Consider the following 23489-nt stretch of genomic DNA (forward strand, 5'->3'; position numbering starts at 1 on the left):
TCTATTGGCTTTATTACATAATTGATCACACATTTGTATACAGTTCTAAAGATGCAGTATACTGTAATGATCATTGGCAGGTAGAGTTGATGTTCAGTATCAGTGTGTATCTTAATGCCTCTATTGGAAATAGCAGAATATGTAAACTGAACAAATACATACGTACATTGCTACCAAAAATACTAAATATATTGTTCAGATTTGGTCGCAGGCAATCTACAAAATACATGGTTGGTCTGATCAAGATTTACAAGCAGGAGACAAGTGTGTTCCCTGTTTTTAAAGTAGGCCAACATCTCTGTGTTCTTATGGTATTGGAGCCATGTTGAGGGCGTCTGCGTGGATGTCTGGCACAGTCCTCTCAGGTCTCAGACACACTGCCAGACGCTGTGGGCAACAATCGGGACAGAAAGGGTCTCAAATGACAAAATACTATATTAATTCTATATTAGAATTGGCTAATGGGCAAGCAGGGCTGATCGTCCGGCAGGCGGACTTACACCCTGTCACTATGATTCAGACATAACCATACTGTTCCCTCTGCAGCTGCACCCAAATATGGTGTGTCATGCTGCCTGTAACAGCATGACATCAGACCCAAACAAACGGCATCCACGTTTTTCCCAATGACCCTAAGCACAATGGTGGGGTCACGGGGGGGCTGCAAGGGAAAGGAGCGCTTGTTTTCGGTGATGATGACGGAGGCGCGCCGTCTCAGGTGATCATGAGCCACATGAGACACCGGCGAGCGAGCGGTAGCGAGCGAATTGCTGCTTCGAGCGTTGCGACAGTCACATGAGCCAAGTCAGCGCCGTTAACGAGTTATGTGCCGTTATGGACAGAATAGTAAATCTTCGTCCCCCCGACTTTCGGCACCTCTGCGCCGTCCAAGTGAAAACAGCGAAGCGCTCCCTACTTCCTTGCCCACCACTGGCCCCCACCGTTGTGCTTAGGTTCCTTGGGAAACGCCAGGTCGCAAACAAACTATGTCACTATATTATATTCACTATATTATATTACTATATATAATACTATACTAGAGACAGCCAAGTCCGCTCCACACCAAGTGACCCACTCATGGGACACACCCAACTACTCGTATCCCTCGGGGTTCCTTGGGGGGGGGTTGACCTTGCACCAGTGAACTGTACTGTCACAAAACTGTACCTTTTCCTATGCAAACTTCTAATAAAGTCTTCAATCAATCAATCAATCAATCAATCAATCAATCAATCAATCAATCAATCAATCCATATATGCACTTTCAGAGTTATGGGGGTCCTTGAAGTTTGTAAGTTGTTTTATATTAAGGTATACAATGTCACGTGAAGCTTGACCAATCACGGGGGCATAAACGGCCCTCTCTGATTGGCTATGGGCATAAACACACACACACACGCACGCACGCACGCACACACACACACACACACACACACACACACACACACACACACACACACACACACACACACACACACACACACACACACACACACACACACACACAGATTTTGGCTATATCTATAGATAGATAGATAGATTGGTTTGCTTTTGTCCGCCTCTAAACCAAATCGCAATCTACAAGCTTACACGTTGTGAGTGTTGTGAGCTTGTAGATCGGATATTTTCGGCAAATGTTCCCTCCAGAATATGGATGCTAGGGTTCAAGTGGTAAGTGATTAATGGGTGTGCTGTCACATGTACTGCATGAAGAAACCGTATGAGATCCACTGACCTGTTTAAGTGATCCAGGGGTCCACACTAGCTTGTATACCATATAGATTGGGATCCACATGAAGGATGAGAAGCCCATGATGTAGCCCACTGTGATGCTCCATTCAGGGTACTTGTAGTCAAACAACGTGAGGGGTGGTGCTTTCAGCAGGGAACTCACTATGATATACTAAATATAAAAAAATATGGAAGAATTGTGAAACCAATCCTGAAAGAGATTTATCTAGTGACCAGGCAGCAACCACACATTATTATTGCAAATACAGTTTACAGAATCATCTTACAGAATCAGAATCAAATGGATGTAAGAATCAAGCAAAGGAAGGCCATAGAGACATAGTATCTAAAGGTGATGCACGTGTATCACTTAAACCTATACTTTGTTGACCGGAGTACCCCCAGGGTCAATCCTTGGCCCCCTAATTTATTTCCCTCTACACCAACATCTCTACCCTGAAAATAGCAGATCTACAAGCTCAAAATGCATCGCAATTATTCAGCAACTTTTGGGCACATTTCGTTAACAAACAATAACTGGTCATTTTCGTTCGGTTTCTAAGACATGTAATATTTATTTCCCTACTTAATTCTCCATGTCACTTCCATCAAAAACGTATAGTCAAGGGGATTACTGGCCTACATCTTGGCACAAAGCGCTCAGCATTTGTTGTATGTACGCCCTGGGTCACATTGGCCAAGCTTAGCGGGACAATTAATGAAATGAACTCCTAAAAAGCTCTGCTCACTTCACACTGTGTGTTTTCTTCATAATTGAATGCCCTACTTCATCATACAAAAGTAGTGAAAAGAGCAGATCTTCAAGCTCCCGACACGAATGCATCACAAGTTCACAACATGTTGTGAGCTTGTAGATGATTTTTGGACATACAAGGTTTTCCACGGGATCGGGCTGAAATCTTGGCCAAATTTGGAGTCATACGTCACAGATGTAATAGATGACTGACATCACAGGCTGGCCAAGAGTGAGATCCACATGGGGCCACGCCGTTCCCATGATCCTACTTCGTTTTATTTTTTACAGCATAGCGCTGCAGGAGTCTAGCTTTTTGGGGGCTCTTAGTCATATTTATGCTTTATTTCAGAGAAGACAGAGTAGACTAAAAAGACGGGAAACCAAGGCCAGAGAGAGGCGAGAGGCGTGATTATGAATTTCACCAACGTTATGGGATAGACCGCCTTACCTGTGTCTGATTGGCTCCCTGTCAGGAATAGTTTTACTGAGGTTAGGGTTAAGGTTAGGTTTAGGCATAGTCTTGAGGTTAGAGTTAGGGTTAAGGTTAGGTTTAGGCATATTTGCAAAAAGAGAACGGTTTGCCTAGAACTGCGGTGAGATCCATAATAGCGCAGGGGAGAGACATGCGAGACAAGATGTCAGATTCAAACCCAGTTGTAGTAGGTCTACTTGTACTCACAAGGAGCATGTGCTCTGTCTCTGTACTAACTGGCTGAGCCACCAGGCACCGCCACAAAAACACATTATTGTGACAAATTGTCAAAATGCTTTATTTTCAAGGACTCCCATAACTCTAAGAGTGTACAAATGGAAACAAATGTTCCTGTAAGGGTCCATTTGGTTCCATTTGTACACTCTCAGAGTTATAGACCTGTAATGGTAATTTAGGGATAGCTCTTTATGTGTTTGTGTACTCATTTTGTACATATCTTTTACAATAATGTCCACCACAAGCCATCATGGCAATGATCTCTGCCTGAAGTGAGTGCTGGTGATCTTTTAGTTGAACTGAATTCTTTCTGAACCATGCACCCAAGCAGCTGGTGTAGCGCACCTACAGATGCCCGGTAACCTTTGCTGTGTGTCACTCCCCATCTCTCTCCCAATTTCCTGTCAGTCTACTGTATATATCAATAAAGGACTATTTTGTGTGTGTGTGTGTGTGTGTGTGTGTATATATATATATATATATATATATATATATATATATATATATATATATATATATATATACATATTATATATACTTTATATATATGTATATAAAGAGTGATCTTATTCCTTTTGAATTTACAAATTCACCCTTAAATACATGTCCACTACTGTTAGTTTCCAGTGTGAGCTCTTACCGCTAGAAACGCTGGACTGATGGCCACCCAGCACACCTTCCAGAACAACCCTGGTGCATAGCCCAACATTGCCTGGATGTCATTACTGAACCGGTTGATGCCTGCAAATTATTTCACAATAAGACATTGCAAAAACAATATCACATACTACTATATTTCGCAAACTTGAAATGCATGCCATGATCTGAAGCCATCAGTTTTCTTTTTTTCTTCTTCACTTAAATAATTATTATATATTATATAAAGGAAGTCAACGATGCTCTGATTGGGCTGAAAACCCATGCCCAGATATGAAATCATACGTCATAAATGACTGATGTCATAGAGTGCCCATTTGAAGTCCAGGTTCCACATGGGAGCCTCGACATTATTACATTATTAGTTTTTCCTTGTGGTCAACAACTCACACTGTACAATACATAAAACACCATTTAATTCCTTGCTTACCATAGAACCAAGAAACTGCAATGGCTTCAAGGAAACCAACTGCAATGATGGAGCAACCTACGCCAAATTCCTCCAGCAGCTTCACCACAAAGGCTCCACCCTGGCAGCATTGTAGAGTATAACAAGATAATGACAAAAGCAATGAATACTAATTTATGCTGAATTAACAGGTTAAATGTAGCACTGTGTCTCGTAAAACTGGACTTTTGGCAAATTGCCTAATTGATATTAATTTTAAAGTGAAACATCCTTTTGTCAGCTCTAGTGTCATCAAGACATCTTCAAGGTGCTCTGTAGAAATACATTTTGATTGTGCTTCTTCTGTTCTGACTGATATTGATTCATGATTTGAAAAAATGTGCTCTATTGGTTACTTACATTTGTGAGGGTACTTAGAGAGCCCAAAAAGCAGACAACTACCAAGCCCAGAACCAAGAGTTCTCGTCTGTGGGAGAAATAATCTGGGTATTCATCCAATACAGCAGTGATGATTGCTTCCAGCCCACCAAACTAAGATACACAGCAAAGACATGCACTGTAAGGCAAGGCAAGGCAACTTGATTTACATACACAAATGCAATTCAGAGTGATATGGCAGGAAAATGTATTTAAAGGCATAATAAGACATAATAAGGGAGGGTGCAGCGCCCAGACTCCAACATGTCAGACAACATGTATGGTACAACGACAACATCAAGTAAAGGAGTAATGGGTGGGCATGTATTTCTGACTCGCAACGTTCACAACTTATATTCCTCCCTCTAGTATATATAAAAGCATATTTAATAGTTCAGATTTCTACCTACACAAAAGGAATTCATATATATATATATATATATATATATATATATATATATATATATATATATACATATATACACACACACACACACACACACACACACACACACACACACACACACACACACACACACACACACACACACACACACACACACACACACTGTATTTTGTTATACAAAAACAACATTAAAAGTTTTCAGCCTAGATTTAGAAGCAGTTGGCTCAAGTCACAGACACAGATTCCAAATGTCCATATCCATATCTATTATATTCCATTCTGATTAAGACAACACAGAATCATTGTCTTACAAGGCATGCAATATAATGCAATCGCGACACCGTCGTACGACAAAGTATAAAATATGTCTTAACTGGGTAAAGTTAAATGTTAATCATTCAAAAATCCTACCGTGCTGTCAAGACCCAGGGTGATCATCATCACAAAAAAGATAATGGCAAAAAATGTTGATCCCCACATGTTGGCAATGGCCTCTGGGTAAGTAATAAAAAGTAGACTTGGTCCTGCAAATATGAAAAAAGGAGCGTCATAGTGAATCTTTTAAGCCTTTAAAAAGATGGCAGCAGAACACTAAAGTACACAGTAGTGCCTTGTATATTTATCGTTATATTGTAATTGTGTGCATATTTCTACTCTTTATTTTTTTACTTATATATCAAACTGCAATTAAGGAGAAGCTTGCACTAAATAATTTCACCCACTCCGTTATATCTGGTGTAAACTTATGATGTGACAATGAACTTGAAGTTGAGTTGAAGTTATACTTCGTTCTAGAACAGTCTCGCTTGGTGTATAGATGAGGCTAAGTTGTCCCACACTGTAAAATCCTCAGTGATAATTTAACTATCACAACATACAGCTACTGTACATGCCTTTATCCCTGGCCACATCCTCTACCTCCACTTGCCTCTTCTCTGCCATGTGGCCCAGCACAGTGAAGATTACAAACCCTGAGACAAAGCTTGTAAGGCAATTCACTAGACTGGTCACTATAGCATCGCTGTTGAGGAAGAAAGGGGAGAAAACCTTGTTCAAACCCATATAATTGTCACAACAGAATATTATACAGTTATTGTGGAATGTGGTGTGAAAGATCAAAAGAGGTTTATTTCACTTGTATGAGCTACCATTACTAGCATGAGCCTAATGTTGTAGCCTATATCTTCTTCTTCTTCTCGTGTTTTTTGATGGGAAGCAACAGAAGCACTGTGCCCTCAGGTAAATAAAGTTTACCCAAACCTTTATACATATGATTCAGCCATGACAATGACATACTGTAGGTGCAATGTTTATATATTTCAATGCACAAACACTGATACCAACAATTGATTAAACAAGAGAGCCTCCATCATTGTTTGTGAATTCAAAGCTTTGTTCTTACCGATAGCAGTTGTTTGTAAAAGGGTTGTAGCTCGAAAGGGCAAGAAGCACCCCAAATCCAGGTCCAAGAGAAAAGAAGATTTGAGCTGCAGCATCTACCCACACCTGCAGAAATAATATATAGTGTATATTTATTCATCATACTATATTCTCATCCTTATTAACACAAATGCCGTAAGTTTACCAGCTTTTGTTTTTCCTCAGTGGGTTGAGCAACAACCATAACAACATCCCAATATGTTATATTTTCCTTTATTTTGCCCACTTATCGCATGGCATTTTTAGCTACAGCAAGTAGGAGCTAAACAAACTTCAATTGTCCTTATGTTTATGTGTTTGTGTGTTTGTGTGTATGTGTGTTCACACTTCACAGTGGAAATGGAAAAAGTGTTGGGGGTTTAGGAGAAGTATGGGTGCAACAGTTAATCAAACTAATCAATTGAATATATTAAAGTTGTAATTTTAGTCTTAGTTGTAATTTGTCCCCAGTCTTGTTTTAATAATTTTATGTAAAATTCAGCACTCACAACCAATATAAACATATTAAAGTGTATAATTTGATTTTATTTGATCTATATTTTAATTGTAGTTTATTGTGATCTATATCTGTAATAACATTTTGTACGCTGAAAAGCGCTATGATAGCCTTAATCTAGTAGCAATACAGCTGTGTTCTGAGAGATCTGAAGAGGAGCATGCATGCGGCAGAAAAAAAGAAGGGAGGACATTAGGTATTTGTGAGTGAATCAGAAAGGGAGGCCTTTGTTAATGGGGGGGAAAAAATCTAAACCAATTATGCATCTTATTATCCTGGTCTGTGGCTTATTTATGCATCTCATCTCATCTCATCCATATTCTCTGGCACCAAAGCACTTACACGTGCGCTCACTGCGCTGAAAACAACTGCTGTGACTTCCAACGATGCTTTTCACTGGGCCAATTCTCAAAGCACCAGACATATTAGACAGTTTTACGTTTCTCTTTTCTCAAAGTAAAATATGGTTACTTCACTTTTGAAACTAAGAGCAAATATTTTTTGTTACAACTTACACTGGTTTCAAGGAGCTTATCCCATTGGGGCTTGAGGTAGAACACCACACCTCTCCAGGCACCAGGCAGAGTGGCACCACGGATCAGTAGGATGAACAACACTACATAGGGCAAGGTAGCAGTCACCCACACTACCTGGCATGGAACAAACCGATGAACAGAGAAGATAGAGAGTAAAGACAAACTAAACACATTAAGACCCGGAACCACTTTAACCATTATGTTATGCTTCAACTATTAAAAAGGTGTAGATATACAAGCTCACAGCGCATGTAGATCTGCTATTTTTGAAAAATCATGAAAATGTTTGCAAATATTTGAATATATATTTTTCAAAGCAAACTTTTGTAACTCGCTTCTCGGGGTCCCTGGAACAACATATTTTGAGATGGGGGTCCGGGGCCAAATACATGTAATTTTAGGTGTACTTGACATGAAAATGTTTGAGAACCACTGATTTGGAAGAAGGATTTAGAAGACATATATAGAATTTTGTCAATATATTCAAAGACTTGCACACATTTTATTGATTTTTCAAAAATAGTAGATCTACAAGCTCGCAAAGCGGCACTCAGTGCCACACTGTGAGCTTGTATATCTGCTATTTCTTAATAGACAAAGCATAAAATAATGATACAGTGGTTCAAATCTAAAGTGACACAGATTTGTGTTCCAGGTCTTTGATGGCCTAAAATGCATTTATGCAGTGATTACACGTCTATCATTTAGGGAAAGTGCAATACCTTGCCTGAGGTTTTCACCCCTTTCCAGAGGCTGAAGTATACTATGGTGAAGATGAGAAACAGGCAGAGCATTAGCTGCCAGCGAATGCCACCAACATTACGTAAGCCATCGGATTTGTGGATCTCGAGAACATTCCTCCTGTCAGGATGAAATGCATAAATCAGCCTTTTCTTATCACATAATTGAAACCCTAATCCTGTTCTCTCAAAATATCAAGACTACAAAATAATTTTAAAACCTTTTTTGTATGATTATTATTATCTTTTCCACTTACACTTACATGTCATGCACTTACGTACGTGTAAAATTCCTCTGCAGGAGACCTGGAGTAATTTGTCCAGATGACACTGTTATTGCCAAAATAATTGGTACAGTTGGGGGTGTTCCACGCATTGTCACAGCTGGCCCATGGCAACACCCTGGAGAACGAGGAGTAGAAGTAGAAGAGTGCCCAGGCGATGATGGTGTTGTAGTAGAAGGACACATATAGTGCGATGATACAAATGGCATACCCTATACCTGGAACAGGACAAAAGTTCTGTTAAGGAGGAATACACATCTTTAAATAGAGCACAGCGTTGTGATGGCAGCAGATGCTCATTTGATTTTTGGAGGGATAACGGTTGACTATAATATTTCAAAAATACATTATTTTTCACTCGACATGGCCGATTATGTTGCGCATTTGGTTGTAGATATTCAAATTACACCCAGTGAACTGAAGATATGGTTCTACAAAGTAATGCAAAGCATTTTCACAAGATTATGTGACTAGTGGGAATTATTGCGACCGTAGGTCGCATTTACTATCAAAACCTCCACCGGCTGTCCGTCCGTCTGTCCGTCTGTCACACGTCACACGTCACACTTTTGCCGTGCTCATATTTCCACAACCGTTGCCCCCATCCATGCCAAATTTTGCACACACACTCCTTACCTGCCAAACTACAACCTCCAAGGACCCCCGGAGCTCCAGGGACCTGGGGGTCCCTGGGGGACCCCCAGGTGTAAAAAATGACCAAATGTGCAAAAATGACCAAATGACCACCCCAACGGGGCTGCTCACGGGGAATTCCTGGGGACCACCCACTCCTGGTGCTCCAGAACGGATGCAAAAGTGGTGGCGCCCCCAGTGGAGGACCCCCTCCACTGCAGCTCACATAAAATGCCGTAACTCGGGCTAGGAGCGTCCGGGAGAGCCGGGGCCGGTACCTATTCGTCCGCCAAGGCAACGCGGAGACCCCACCCCTCATTTCTCACATGGCCCTCTTCTAGCGCCACCTTCAGGCCGATTTTTAAAACACATTTTTGGACACTGCTCCTACAGTTTTTGCCCTAAAATCATGCAAATCGCTACACAGTATGTCTACACTCATCCCATCAACATGAATCTGTCCCATATAGCGCCACCTTCAGGCCGATTTTTAAAAACACATTTTTGGACACTGCTCCTACAGATTTTGCCCTAAAATCACGAAAATCACTACACAGTATGTCTACACTCATGTCATCAACATGGATCAGGAAGATTTTGTAAAAACACATTTTTGCCCTATTTGTGGAGATAAGCGACCTACGGTCGCTTATCTCCCGATTAGGGAGTCTTACTGGTGGTAATAGTTAACCTATAGAATATACAGTATTATTGATTAAATGATCAGCAGCTCAATAGCCTAATCCTTTACCTCTTTCTTTTACTACCACAACATAATGGCCTAAAGCAGAAACCTTACCTTTGAAAATTGGACAGATGTGTTTCCATATTGAAATGGCACCAGTCCTATGGAACTGGCCCAGTGCCAGCTCCATGTAAAAGAGTGGAACTCCACCAAAGATGGCCATCAAAATGTAAGGAATGAGAAAAGCCCCTGCATGGAGATACACAAAGATAGGTCAATGATAGGACGTTTTCAGTAAGATTGTTCTTTTCTTTTATGGTATAAAAGTTGGCTGTTTTGAGGAAGACCGTATTAATGTGTAGTCCACTCTTTTAGACCTTTGAATTTGTTAGCTTTTTATTTATGAATAGGCCTTATTTGTCAAGTCGTTTTGCTCAAGTACCTTGCAGTCTGTCTATTACATTTTGTTGTAAGCTCAAGCTGTTACAGTTTTAGCAACTCACCAGAAAGAAAGTATGCAAATCACATGAAGGAAGAAGGCTTTCTAAAAGGCTATAGGAAATTGGAAAATACTAAACAGAAATACAAATTAACAATGAGGTTCAATTGGGCATACTTTGCATAATTATAGCCAAACAACTATTTAAGTCATGTCATGCAGAGCATCCAAAATATGAGCAGAAAATAAACTCTAAATCTAAATACAGTTATTTCTCAGAGAACTCAGGGTGCGATAAGGTGCAGGACAGACGCAGTTCAATACCAAGGACAGCTCCTGTCTTTACTATAAAGACAGGAGCCCTAGGCTACCTTTATGTAACACAGTGCAGATAGATATGGCCCCAGCCAGTGGTGATATCTTTAAAAGAAGCACATTTTTAGCCTTTTCATCTAGTGTTATTTCGACTTGCACTTTTACTGTTATAATAACAGTAAAAGTGCAAGTCTAAATAAATAAGCAATAACAGTGTTATTGCTTATTTTATCATTAGTTGTAGGCCTATTACCTATTATATTCTACTTATTAATTTTCATGTTTTTATTTTAATTTATGTTGGCCTTACATCACTCAAGTGCTGACACTTGAGTGATGTAAGGCCAACATAAATTAAATGAAGGCCAATGAAATAAAGTTTTATTTGATTTGCAGTATGTTGTCAGCACTATTTGTATCAGATATTACATCATGCCAAGCAGGCATCATGGGGAAGCATAGATAGGCATTAAAAGCTAATTTCGGAACAGTTTTACAAAAAGTAAAAAGGGGAGCTATTATAGGCTATAACAGGTTCGAAATGATTTATTTCTAAAACTCTTACCGCCTCCATTTTGATAACATATGTATGGAAATCTCCAAACGTTCCCCAAGTCCACCGCAAAGCCAATGACAGATAAGAGAAAATCCATTTTTTTGCTCCATTTGTCCCTCGAGTCCGTTCGTGTGATGATTGGCACTGGAACAGCATTGTTGTATCCGGGGTTTGGGGAGCCTTGGGCGCTTAAACTCCCTGCCAAGACCGTTGCCTCTTGTCGGGGCATGATGGTTGGTGGACTCGGCCTATCAAAAGTCAGTCCACCTCCTGCGTGAAGTTTAAAAAAAGTGCCGAGCTTCAGAAGAAGAGCAGGTTCTTCGTACAGTATATCGATGACAGGTCCGAGTGGGAGGAGTTATGGAGGAGGTTGGTTCTAAATGGATGCACTGGGCATTTGGCTCACCTACCTGTCAGTAGGCTAGGTGGTCATTCAAGGACCCCCAATAAGAGAAGATTTGTAGGCTACAGCTCTAGCAGTGATTCTCAACCATTTTAATTCCATGAAGGACCCCCCAGTTTGATATGCATTTAGGCTATGGACCCCCATTTAATGGTAGGCCTATTTCTATATCTGAGTCTGACCACAATTTATATTGTAAAATCAATGTTAATTTAACCCTGAGAGTGTACAAATCTAACTCATTTGGTCATTTGGTTCCATTTGTACACTCCCAATTTGGTTCCAATTTACCCCCAGTAGTTCACCCCCAAAAAGTCTTTTTGGGGCCCAAAATGACAGTTTTTTTCCTATAGATTACTCATGCATGGAGACTTGAGTTCAATAATATTTTTTAGTTTTTGTTGCATTAATGCATTACTAAGACAATAATTTGATTACAATAAAAAGCCAAAATGGCAGCCAAACAGCCTGACCCTTTTACCATGCAACTGTACCTCATGACTAGCAGACTGAAACTCGAAAAAAATAGCTAAATTCAGTTTGTTTGATAGATGGGGGAACGATAATTTAGCTGGGGACCCCGTGGAACTCCCTCAAGGACCACCACTTTGAGAACCAATGGCTTAAAGAAAGGTGTCAGTGTGTCGTTTTCCACTCAACCCAGTCCCATATTACAGGAGAGGACTGTAAAAAGGGAAATTAATTATAGATTATAGATTAATTAATTATAGATCTTGAGATAATAAATGTTTCTTTCAGGCACAACACTATCTTGTTAAGACTTACGCAATATTCTAAACGTATAACCTTGCACGTTGCTGCTGTTTGCATGATTATACTTGTATGTGTAATTCTGTGGCAACAGGTGATAAATCCAGGTTGATTTGAACCAGTTGTTTCCATATAACAAATGGATTAAAAATGATGCACACATCTATGCATTTACTAAGTTCACTAACTAATTATACAATTTACACAATTCCTGCTCTTTTACAAATATGTTCAGGAATATTATTCCACAGATCAAATTTGTATCCATCAATTTCAAAAGTGTATTAATCTGTTAAACATATTAGCCTATACATTTTGTGGCCAATGCAAAATAAATTGCACTTCATTGATATCTCCTTGAATAGACCTGTACGTTTCTCAAATCAGTGAATTATAATCAGTTCATATGAACTTTTGAAAGTTTGATAGCTATAAATAACATCCTTCCTGGTCCTGGGTTAATGTAGTTTGGTGAAGACAGCAGAGAATAGCCTCTCTGTGCTGTGGCATAACATCACTCGTTAGGAAAACCTAATAAAATGACTTTGTAATCAAATCCACCGCTTTTAGCACTGACTGGTTGAAAAGACTGCTAACCAGATGAGAGGAGTAATCACAAAGGTCATTGAGTGGAGATAGCATCAAATTAGGTTAGTTTGGGAAGTGGATATCACAATGATATAGAGCAGGAGGCATCCAGTGAAATTGTCACTTAAAAGCCAAATGGCAGCCAAACAGCCTGACCTTTTTACCATGCAACTGTACCTCATGACTAGCAGACTGAGTCAACAGAAACTCGGGAAAAAAAAGAACTAAATTCAGTTTGTTTGATAGATAGATAGATAGATAGATAGATAGATAGATAGATAGATAGATAGATAGATAGATAGATAGATAGATAGTTGAACAGTTTTGATATTGAAAGATAATTCATATACCATAGTTGTTGAAGACCATAAAGTCTATTTTTTTCTTCCTTAATCTAATCAGATTCAAAATCCCATCTCACTGCCAGAGATGGGAATGGGAAAGCTGGGACTGGTGAACAATCAGCCTTGGGAAAAAGCAATGGGTGCTCAGCCAAGGACCAGGGGCCCTTGAGGGCCAAAGAATAACAGCCAATCCCTTACTATCTCTGGCATTCACTAACATACAGTCCTGTCAATCCAAGTTGACACACATGAGCAGAAGAACATCAGACTGACAGGAATTTGTACCACATGTCCTAGTGCCTATTAGGGCCTGTCGACTCCAATCACACTTGGACGTGCTGGCCCGAAGATCTTACTGACAGTGTCCACACCCCAAGTCAAACAGACATTGATACGACCACATTGTTGTTTTTTTGTTTTTTGTTTTACATTGTGTTACAATTTTATGTTGATTTTAGTAGTAATTTGCTTATCTGTTGTCCATATGGTCAATATTATTCCATTCCTTCTCTCATTCAGGTACTTTATTTTCTGATTTTTCCTTTGATCTCACTTTCCTCATCGTTGCCTGGTTTTGAATAACATTTATTCCCTCTTCAGTAGAGTTTCTATTATTTATTATGTTTTTGTACCTCATTCTGATTCAGAGGAATGCTCAGCCTCATATTTCCCTGAGGGGTAGATTTTCTGGTCATCTAATTACTGTGGATCAGGTATAGCACACAGTAAAATGACTGTGTAACACTAGACTAAGTAATGGCTGTGCATTTAGATGCTGATTTGACCCCATGCAAATTAGTGTGGTATTGTTTCATACTCAGATGCACATTAAGCTACAATAATAACACATATACTGTAGTTTTGTCGTTGATGAGTAATGCTGGAAAGGAGCTGGTGTGATGTGTAATCAGGCTGAAGTCCTGACGTAGCATTAAACATGGTCTACTATTACATTATCCAAGCCATAGTAATGTGTGATTCACCTCTGGAAGGGAATCCCATATTGAAAGAAGAGGCAGGACACACTATCAAGATGTGGTGAGCATCTTCATCACACATTGGAAGAAGGCTCATAACCACAATACAATACAAATTTAGAGTAGAAACCAACATTTTGACAAGGCAGTCTTCCTCAGAGGTTGGGTGCTTCATCACAAAAACACAGACCACATGGCAAGAATAGAGTTGAGCTTGAAATAAAGTATAATATATTGTCTGAATGATATGCTAACACTTCAGCTAAGAGGGGGCATGGTGGCTCAGTCGGTAGTGCTGTCGCCTCACAGCTAGAAGGTCCTGATTTTGATTCCCGCAAGGGACACGGTTGGCGCTCTCCTCTGTGTCATCAGTGCCCATACCCTAGGTGGGTTGGCAAAAGGCCCTTTCTGTGTGGAGTTTGCATGTTCTCCCCGTGCCTCCTAGGGTAGGTACCCTAGTACCCTACTCTACTCCTCCCACCCAACACTCCCTGCTGACAGGTGCCACCCCAGTCTGTAGGATTACATGCAGTGTCAGTTATCACCCTCCCTACCTACCTAGCTATAGGCTCTGATGCCTGACAGCGTGTTGCAGGTTCGAATCGACAACCTTTGCTGCGTGTCTCTCCCCATCTCTCTCCCCCTTTCTTGTTAGTCTACTGTCCTATAAATAAAGGCATAAAAGCCCCCAAACAAATAAAAAATTATCCCTCTCCCCACCCGGCTCCCCTCCCCTGAACAGGAGGGGCCAGTTGTGTTTGTGTAGACCGTAACTCTCCAAAAGCTGGATGCACCACAACCTTCGAACCGACAACCTCCAGGGGGTGGGGCAGGCACTGCACCACCTGAGTGCTCTGCTGCAATTGTTTTTGATAGATTTGGAGACTGCACTGCACACCTAAGAAGACTCCCGTTACCGAATAAGCACTTTATATATCAATGAGGACTATCAGAATATAGAGCTATGTAATAGTTATTTTAACAAAAAAATATCTTTAACCTTTAACTTCTAATCCTTACCCTTAACCAGGTATTAGCTGGTAGAGTATGTTGCACTGGGCTATACTTTTTCAAATATAACCCTCAATTATTAAATCAAATCATTTTGAGCCCTAACATAAAAAATATGTCATGGACTTCTGACTCCCAGTCATAACTTAAGTAGGCTACCATTATAGTCAATGGAAAACACAGCACTTCAAATTGACCCAGAACATGCTTTGCCATTGAATGTGTGAAAGGACAGACCAAAACATATGCTAATTCCTGCGAGCTAGCACATTAATTATAGGTATGGCAGCATTGGCAGGCAGAACATTTTGGCAAGTAGAGATCTTTTTCTGTCTGTCTTGAACCTTCTGGATTCATTTTGCCTTGTCAAGTAGCTTGAATGACAGTATCGCCATCTTCTGGACAAAATGTGAGGTACCATCAGGTGGAGGAAGTAGACTTAAAATGCATTATGAAAAAAATATATAGGTCTACATAGGGCCTACATAATTTATATCATGTACAGTATCTGATTTCGATACTAAGATAGGGGCCTACATTAGGCCTGGCCTACTCTCTCTTTGCTATTTTTACTTCGTTTTAAGCAGCACTATATGACTTTTGTTTCATAAATACATTTTAATTTTGTCCAACAATATGACTTATACAATTGGGGTGGTTGTATATTGTCTCCCTGCTCTTCTATTGAGATATTTAGATCGCGTCAAAGGTCATTTGAGACATGACCTTGACTGAAAGGTCCTACAGTGAACCCTACAGTGGATAGTCCAAGAATAGCAATATTACTTTATGTAGCCCCTAGAGGGAGACATAGGAAAGTGATGTCATAAGTGACATAGGTATTTAAGGGCTTTCTAGACAGGCTGCCAATAGGGCAGCTAACATCTGTGGGTCCTCAACACTGCCAGTAGTGTTTGTCGTGTGGGGGGGAAGTTTGAATACTGACCATGACTTGGTAAGCCTGTGTGCACTGGTTTTGTATGCTATGTTTGCTTTTACTGTTTTGTTTGTATGGTCTACAGTGACAAATGTGTTTTATATCATCAGGTCTGGTGCTGTGCATTGATGTTATCGTGGCTGTTGTGTCCACAATTGTTTGGGGTGTGGCTCTACCCTCCCCATATGGTGTAGGCATTTAAACAGGAGAAATGTGAGTATTTTATTATGTATGTGCAGAGGTGAACAACAAAATGGGTTGCTATATTTTCTGTAAGATATGATTTATGTAGCATTGTCTAACCTGTGTATTTATGTCATTGCTAAGGGATACAGGTGGAACCAGGAGGTTCTGGTGCTGCTTGGTGTGTAACCATGAGATGTGTTGAGCTGTGTTAAAGGGCTATCGGGTAAATAATTTAATAGATGCTGCATAACTGTATTGTCTGGCATGAGTTGTATATGGTATTTTGAATTATACTGTGTTGATATGTTACATGCTGTGTGCTTATGAATTATGTGCTCTTTTCATTGTCCTAGGCCTTATGTGGAACAAGCAGCATATGTAGGACCGCTGTTCCTTTCCCTTGATTATTTGTTTTGTTTAATTGATTTGAATTGTTAGCCAGTCTCCCCATTTCCCCATTGTGTCTCAACAACACTTTTAATAACTTTTACCTATATTCTAGTATCCTTCTTTTCTAAATAAATAATTGTTATATTTGTACCATATCCTTGATCCTGTCTTGTATTGTTAGGGCGGGTAACATTATGGCGTTGTCGGCAGGATATGGTACATACAGTGTTTTGAGACCAATGATAGTGTGGGAGATGGTTTTAGGTTTTTGTTTGTTTTGAATAACTGGTTGTGAAAGGGAAAGGGACAGCGGTTGAAGAGGACCACACCTGCGGAGGAAAAGTTTGCCTGCCTGCCTGATCAACTACCACTGCACCCAAACCAGTAATGGCACACAAGGAGGAACTGGCGAGGCTCAGGAATGAGCTAGAACAGCTGAAAGGAGAAAATGAAAGACTTAAGGATCCATCTAGTCAAGGTAATGGGGTGGGCAGTAATGGTTATGACCAACGAAGGGAAGTGGTCTCCATCCCATGTGAACAAAAGTGCCCCTACTTCTGTGGGGAACCTGGTGCTCTATCTGTTGAGGACTGGTTTGAAGAAGTAGACAGATGTACAAGGGGTTATATGTCGGTGTACAGGGCACAGTTTATGTTCGATCACCTGAAGGGGAATGCTCGATTGGAAATAAAATACAGGTCAAGTGAAGTGCGGGAAGATCCCAGGTTAATGATTAATGTACTGATAGACTTGTATTCTTGTTCACATTCCTATGTCGTGTTACTACAGCAATTCTTTAACCGCAGACAGATGGCGAATGAGTCATTGCAAGCTTTTTCATTGGGACTGCTATTTATAATGGACAAGATACAAATGCGTAACCCTACTGCTATGTCTACTCCTGCTACTGTGTTAAGGGACCAGTTTTGTGAAGGGGTGCATGACCATATACTCCGCAGAGAGCTGAAAAGACTGGTACGACTTACTCCTATGATGTCACTCTTCGACTTGCGAAGGGAGGCCATGTGTTGGGTGATGGAGGGACAGCCACAAAGGGATGGGTATAATTGCTGCAGACCCAAGCCTCATGAAACACCGGTCAGGGCAGCAAGTGAGAGGCCCACTTTGAATCAAGTTGAGATTGTGAGACTCAAGGACATGGTAAGAAAGCAGCAGGCCCAAATTGATATGATTTTTAAAACCTTAGAAAAACAGAGTGTGTACACAGGTAGGGTGCATAGACCGGGGCAAGTTAACAGGGTCTCTTCAGAGAAGCAGCCCTTTAGTTTCCAGTGTCACCAGTCAGAACATGTAGCTTACCGGTGTGACACTTATGACCAAGGTAGCCAAGCTACACCAGACTGTGACCCTGTGCCCAAAGTTGTGAACCAGTGTTGTCGAGACCTGGAGTACCAGTTGTCACTGACCAAGGTCGAGAAGCCTTCCCTGCAGGTGGAAGCCCATGCACTGAAGAAAAGCAGACATGAGCAGCAGAGGAGAGGGGGCTGGCTGGAAAGTGAGGCGTCGGAGCTGAGCTACTGCGACAAGGAGACGATCAGTATGACTCCGATGCTCAAAGAGATGGACATCAAGCTCTCATCTGACCGGTTGAGCAGGCCCGAGGGCCGGGGAGAGACTGGTGACCAGAAGCGAGCTGACCCGGTAGATCTACGGCGACAAGTGCACCTTCTGGAGCAGTGCAACACTACCTATAGGCAGCGCATGTGTGAGTTGGAGGCTGAGCTATGCAAGCATGCTGCAGAGGCCAGGAAAGCTGAAAAGTGGCGGTTAAAGTTTAAGAACCTTTATGATCAGCACCGCATTCTAGTTGAGGAGAAAGAACATTGGGTCTCAGAGAGAGGGACAACCCAGGCGACCAACGATGAGCTGAGACGAGACCAACAGCAGGTGTCAGAGCTACAAGCCCAGGTGGAGGAGCTCCAGAAGGCTCTGCAGGCCAAGCACAGCAATATGGACGATGCCCTCTCATTTCTTTTGAAGAAAACATTGGAGGGGCACTTGGAGAAGCGGGCCAAGAGCTTCCAGGAGGAGGAAGGCCTTGATGGCCTCCTATGCAAAGCAGATGGCCCTCGAATACTGATAATCTCCCCAGGACAGTGGAAGCAAGAGTACCACCACTTGCATAGTAAGAGTATGACCATGGGGAGGCCTTGTAGAAGTGGGTAATTAAACTGAGTAATAATAGTCTTCATTTGGTAGTGAATCGTTGGGACGACGATTCATTTTTGAGGGGGGTAGAATGTAGCCCCTAGAGGGAGACATAGGAAAGTGATGTCATAAGTGACATAGGTATTTAAGGGCTTTCTAGACAGGCTGCCAATAGGGCAGCTAACATCTGTGGGTCCTCAACACTGCCAGTAGTGTTTGTCGTGTGGGGGGGAAGTTTGAATACTGACCATGACTTGGTAAGCCTGTGTGCACTGGTTTTGTATGCTATGTTTGCTTTTACTGTTTTGTTTGTATGGTCTACAGTGACAAATGTGTTTTATATCATCAGGTCTGGTGCTGTGCATTGATGTTATCGTGGCTGTTGTGTCCACAATTGTTTGGGGTGTGGCTCTACCCTCCCCATATGGTGTAGGCATTTAAACAGGAGAAATGTGAGTATTTTATTATGTATGTGCAGAGGTGAACAACAAAATGGGTTGCTATATTTTCTGTAAGATATGATTTATGTAGCATTGTCTAACCTGTGTATTTATGTCATTGCTAAGGGATACAGGTGGAACCAGGAGGTTCTGGTGCTGCTTGGTGTGTAACCATGAGATGTGTTGAGCTGTGTTAAAGGGCTATCGGGTAAATAATTTAATAGATGCTGCATAACTGTATTGTCTGGCATGAGTTGTATATGGTATTTTGAATTATACTGTGTTGATATGTTACATGCTGTGTGCTTATGAATTATGTGCTCTTTTCATTGTCCTAGGCCTTATGTGGAACAAGCAGCATATGTAGGACCGCTGTTCCTTTCCCTTGATTATTTGTTTTGTTTAATTGATTTGAATTGTTAGCCAGTCTCCCCATTTCCCCATTGTGTCTCAACAACACTTTTAATAACTTTTACCTATATTCTAGTATCCTTCTTTTCTAAATAAATAATTGTTATATTTGTACCATATCCTTGATCCTGTCTTGTATTGTTAGGGCGGGTAACATTTATATGATATGTTCACCCTGATCCCATTCATACGGACCCAAATTGTATCCCACAAATAAACTGCCCTATACAGATTTTTTTTTATAGCAATAATATACATTTAAATAATAGAATAGAATAGAATAGAATAGAATATTGTCATAGTTTCATATCATACATAATATTCTAAAGGTTAACTTGTGTAAGTGATATGTTTTGGTTAAAAAGTTCATTGTTAAAAAAAAAAAAAAATCTACATTCTGATAATCATTGCTATAGGCCTATAGAGTGTTCGTTCAGGACTAGGGGTAATCTCACTTATCTAGCTCGGGGCCTGTCACCCAAAGGGTTACTGTCACTTTAAGAATCATCTTAAAAAACAAGTTAATATTTTTATGATGTAATTGTGGGGATGCGCAATTATAAGCCAATCAAATTAATTGTCTGTATAGCCTGACTGTATGACTACTTACTGTACTGGTCAGCTGTTGTTGGGGGGCGAGGGGCAGATTACACTGTGACATGAGCTTCAGACTGTTTCAGAGGTTGGTTTCAGACATAGGAGCAGTTAGCACCGTTCAAAAATCTCAAAAACTTTTAGCCAAAAAAGCGGTCAAACTGATTCTGATGCTACCACAAATTTTGCTGGGGACCCCCTGGAAGTTCCAGGACCCACAAACTGATTCTGATGCTACAACACATTTCGCTGGGGACCCCACTTAAAAGCCCCTTTTCGACTGCAGCTTTAGCACCACACTACACGACACACCACACCACACCACACCACACCGCACCGCACCACACCACACCACATACAAATATCTACATTTTCCATTACACAAAAGTACCCTTATCGGTATTAAATTGACCCTTTTAACTGTGATTATCACACAAATATAATTTGTATTAAAACTATCCTAATTATAATACACTATAATGGATTATAACTGTGATTATGATACACTTTAAAGTATTAATGTATTACTATGATAACTATAATACATAATAGATTATAATAGTGGTTATAACACAATGGAATCTATTTTCATGTATTACAACTAGGCTATATCCTGTTGGTCTAAATGAAAAGTCAGTGAGTGATCAGTCAAGAAGTGTTTGGCCTGGTTTGGTCTAGCTCTGGATTGGATACTTTTTAGTACCACGCGTACCACTTTCACACCAATGACTCTACCCAGGTCCTTCTAGTGGAAAACCTGGCACAAGTGGACGGTGTGGAGTGGTGTGGTGTGGTGTTGGGCCATCATGCCCATGTGCCATGTCACTGGAAAAGGGGCTTTGAGAACAAGTGGTCGGGGGTGTGCTGTAGCTTTAAGAGGCGTGTTCAAAGAGTAGGCGGATCGCTGAACCACTGTACAGACACAGACAGCGGATGGGAGCGGTGGGACTTGGGGGAAGAGGCAGCATCCATGGCAACAGCAATGGCAGGTGAGAGATAATTAAACAAGATAAAAAAGAAACATCTAATGAAATCTGTATCAAATGTTTAATATATGTGTGGATACCGATACAATACAACATAAAAGCAAGGCATGTAAGTTTTTTAAAGTCAACATTATGGAACAGTTTTTGTTGTTTGTTGCTATTTTCTTTAGAAGCCGAGACGCGTCAGAGACTGCTGCGCACCGTGAAGAAGGAGGTGGGTGTTTTCCGCTGAATATCGAATCGGAAAAACAAACAGATTGGTTAGGCAATATCCTATGCCTTTATTACTATCCCGTCCGCTTATAGCCTTATACAGACTGCGTCCATTCGAATAGCCAGGGTCCCAAGTTTTTTTTCCCCCCACACAAAAACTTCGATAGCCTTATTCATGGCAATGAAAAAAAAGATAGTATTTGTGTTGCTTTGGGTGTCAGAGGCTCCGTTCTTGTTGTTCTTGGACAACTTTTTGTGTAAAGGGTTTCATATAGAATAGCCTATATGTTCATATAGATAGAACTAATAGCCATATTACAAAAATGGAACATAAAATACAAAATATATAGGCTACAACATCCATAAGAGTCTCCTGGAGGAAATAGTTGCTCAATGGCTTTGGAATTGGTGGGGTGGAGTAGCCTACCTCCTGCAATGCATTGTACAGCCTGTTCACTGTATGTGTGGTGTTACCCTCTGCTTTCCTGACAAAACATTTAGTGGTTCCAGCCCAGGAGACACTCATTTAGAGGGGTTCCAATATCAACCTAAGCTGACGTTGTGTGTACTGATATTTTCCCTATGCCAAGGAAAACAAGTTCAAAATGTAAAGCATCCAAAAATACTAATTCCGTCATCAGAATAATGAAAGACAGAGACTATCAGAATTCATCATTGATCCAATTAATCTTTCATTTCATTGCTTCCATTTAGTTGATCCTGGAGGATCCTTATAAATATAGCTTTCACAGAAAAGCTTTACCTGCACCAGTCTTCTTATACTTTCTCTTCCCACACTAGGGCTGGCTGATAAATCATTATTGAGAAATGTCACATAAAACCTTGTCTCATCAAGATGGCAAACAAATGCAACACAATTCTGAGGTGCAAGGCTCAGGTTACTTTAACATACAATAATTGATATGGAGTACTGTAGTGTAATCAGTTTTTGTGATTTAGAATCACATTTCTGTTCTGAATGATTATCTGTTCTTTAACTTGTTCTGGTAGTCCCCCCAAGTTTATTATTATTATTATTACTAGTAAGATGCCTCAGGGCGACAAGCGACGGTCGCGCCATGGCTTGGCCGCCTGGCCAGTGATGTATGTCGGACCAGTTCCCCATATATGGATATGAAGTCCTGTTAGATATGGGCTTAATATATTGATGACCAGGGAATCTCCATATGGGCATAGAGTGGTTCCCATGACATCACAACATACAATCCCTTTTATGCCCATACATGGAGATCCCTGTCTGAACCAGCCACACCACTGTGATGTCACCTGTTTATGCCCATATATGGAGATCCCTGCTCTGAGTATCTGACATCACTGTGATGTCACCTGTGATGTCACAGTCATGTGTCAGGGGAACCACAGTGTCAGGCGTTATCCCTGCTCTGAGTATCTGACATCACTGTGATGTCACCTGTGATGTCACAGTGATGTGTCAGAGGAACCACAGTGTCAGGCTTTACACTTATACATACGGACAAGCTGTGCCGGTTCTGACAGTAAACTGCGACCTACGGTCGCAATCATTATTACCTGTATTTGTATATCTCTTTTATTACCACTTTTATTACCACCGCCCATCTTCACATGTTGCTAAATACAACCACAGTCCTCGTGAGAAGCTCAATCAAAGCACAATTGGAGGGTTTGTCATGCCAAACAGTCTTAACCACTTTCACATCATCTTCATGCTATAATTCGTCCTCACTAATGCTCATTATAAGATTGAATCACAGAGTTGAGCTATGGACAACTGCCTACCAGTGACATTGATAGGCAGGTTTCATAATTTAAAACAACTTTTTTAAATATATATATTATATTATATTATATATCCCCAT

At 40.7% G+C, this 23489-nt stretch overlaps 2 protein-coding genes across 2 annotated transcripts in view; one reads left to right on the top strand and one right to left on the bottom strand.

The window, feature by feature from the left end:
- Positions 1-306: 306 nt before the first annotated feature.
- Positions 307-11439, bottom strand: slc6a4b (solute carrier family 6 member 4b; the record flags this gene model as incomplete). The annotated part of the gene is made up of 13 exons (XM_080738597.1): positions 307-387; positions 1736-1903; positions 3838-3938; positions 4285-4384; positions 4663-4794; positions 5498-5610; positions 5971-6107; positions 6489-6592; positions 7538-7672; positions 8281-8419; positions 8581-8800; positions 10015-10149; positions 11220-11439. 13 exons carry the CDS (start codon positions 11437-11439, stop codon positions 307-309), a joined length of 1785 nt encoding a protein of 594 aa, XP_080594723.1.
- Positions 11440-17204: 5765 nt separating this feature from the next.
- Positions 17205-23489, top strand: part of sgsm1a (small G protein signaling modulator 1a) — a gene marked incomplete at both ends in the record, with an annotated part of 45115 nt that continues 38830 nt past the window's right edge. The window contains 4 exons of the mRNA XM_080738598.1: positions 17205-17410; positions 17735-18963; positions 19765-19789; positions 21559-21631. Of these exons, the coding sequence (XP_080594724.1) occupies positions 17205-17410; positions 17735-18963; positions 19765-19789; positions 21559-21631 (1533 nt within the window). The remainder of the gene's footprint in view (positions 17411-17734; positions 18964-19764; positions 19790-21558; positions 21632-23489) is intronic.

This window comes from Nannobrachium achirus (assembly GCF_963921795.1).
Source record: "Nannobrachium achirus genome assembly, chromosome: 12".
Classification (NCBI taxonomy): Eukaryota; Metazoa; Chordata; class Actinopteri; order Myctophiformes; family Myctophidae; genus Nannobrachium; species Nannobrachium achirus.